The sequence below is a fragment of the Aplysia californica genome, unplaced genomic scaffold (assembly GCF_000002075.1).
Source record: "Aplysia californica isolate F4 #8 unplaced genomic scaffold, AplCal3.0 scaffold00237, whole genome shotgun sequence".
Taxonomy (NCBI): Eukaryota; Metazoa; Mollusca; class Gastropoda; order Aplysiida; family Aplysiidae; genus Aplysia; species Aplysia californica.
Window position 1 is genome coordinate 831152 of NW_004797507.1, and position 1149 is coordinate 832300.

The 1149-nt window shown below is 46.0% G+C and overlaps 1 protein-coding gene across 1 annotated transcript in view; it reads left to right on the forward strand.

Moving 5' to 3' along the window:
- The window catches only part of LOC101863190 (transcription factor mef2A-like), a 4068-nt gene extending 3543 nt beyond the window's left edge, over positions 1-525 (forward strand). Inside the window, exon 3 of the mRNA XM_013083500.1 lies at positions 128-525. Within this exon, the coding sequence (XP_012938954.1) occupies positions 128-525 (398 nt within the window). The remainder of the gene's footprint in view (positions 1-127) is intronic.
- Positions 526-1149: the final 624 nt, after the last annotated feature.

The window sequence follows — 1149 nt, forward strand, 5'->3', positions numbered from 1 at the left end:
ATTTTCTCGGCCAAATTAGCAAACAATCATTATAATAATATATTACTTGTGTTTAGCCGTTTTTTGTTTTGTTTTGCACATCTTATGACATACCGATGTTTAACTTTCTGTCTCGTCCACATCCCAGTTCAATGTCACGAGAGCATCGTCATCCAGAAAGGTGAAGGTCAAGGCCACGGATCCGAGAAGCACGAAGACAACTACAACAACAACGACTACAACAACGACTACAACAACGAATATCACAACGGTTACGACAACGACCACGACAACTCCAAAGCTGGATTCGATCTGCCAAACCCCGACTTCCCTAGCGCAGGCTACATTCCTTACAAACCCAACTACGCCAACTACCTGAGAAATTACTACAAATCCGCCTACGAATCTCGCTCCCGATACAACCAGCACCAAGGAGAGTACAAGCTGTACAGGAACGAATACGAGCGTCCCGACTACTCCCCACGATACGTCTCTCACCCCAGCCCCTTCCCTCTCCGTAACCCATACCGTCTGCCATCCAGGTGAGTTGGTAAAGTTCTAGAAATTTTTAATTCCCCCCCCCCCACCCAATCGATGCTATTTAGGTCATTCGCGAAGTAGGGTTCGAACCTCAGCTCGATCCCACGCTGTGTCCTTGGGAAAGGCACTTTACCCGAATTTCCCACTTGGTTCGGGCCTTTCGGAGATGGAGATTTTTTTACTTGGCCCAGAGGCACAACGCATTTTGATTGGTCTATCGCCTTCGGAGACGTCCCCGGAGAGATACTGTGGCGGCAGACATCGGCGATCATGGTTCTCCATTCATTCCTTTGCTCAGATGCTCTTAAAGAAAAAGCTACTTTCCCTTGATCTTTCCCCGTTTCTCATTTGTTAAGGTCCCCTAAGCAGATTGTTCTGGGCCTACCCCAGTTTACAATTTAAAAAAAAAATTAAGTCCACCTCGTGAGGAGAGATGACACTATTTTTAACAGAACCGAGTTCACAACTTGATCACCAACTCCCAGACAATCTAAATTGTAAAGATAGGGCATTAAAACATTTGAATTGGAAGAGTACAGGAGAAACATGCCGCTAGCCACTAGTTTACATCTGTTGCCTTTATCTGTTTCGACCAATAGTTTGGGTTGGATCCATTCTGTCGAACCCCCC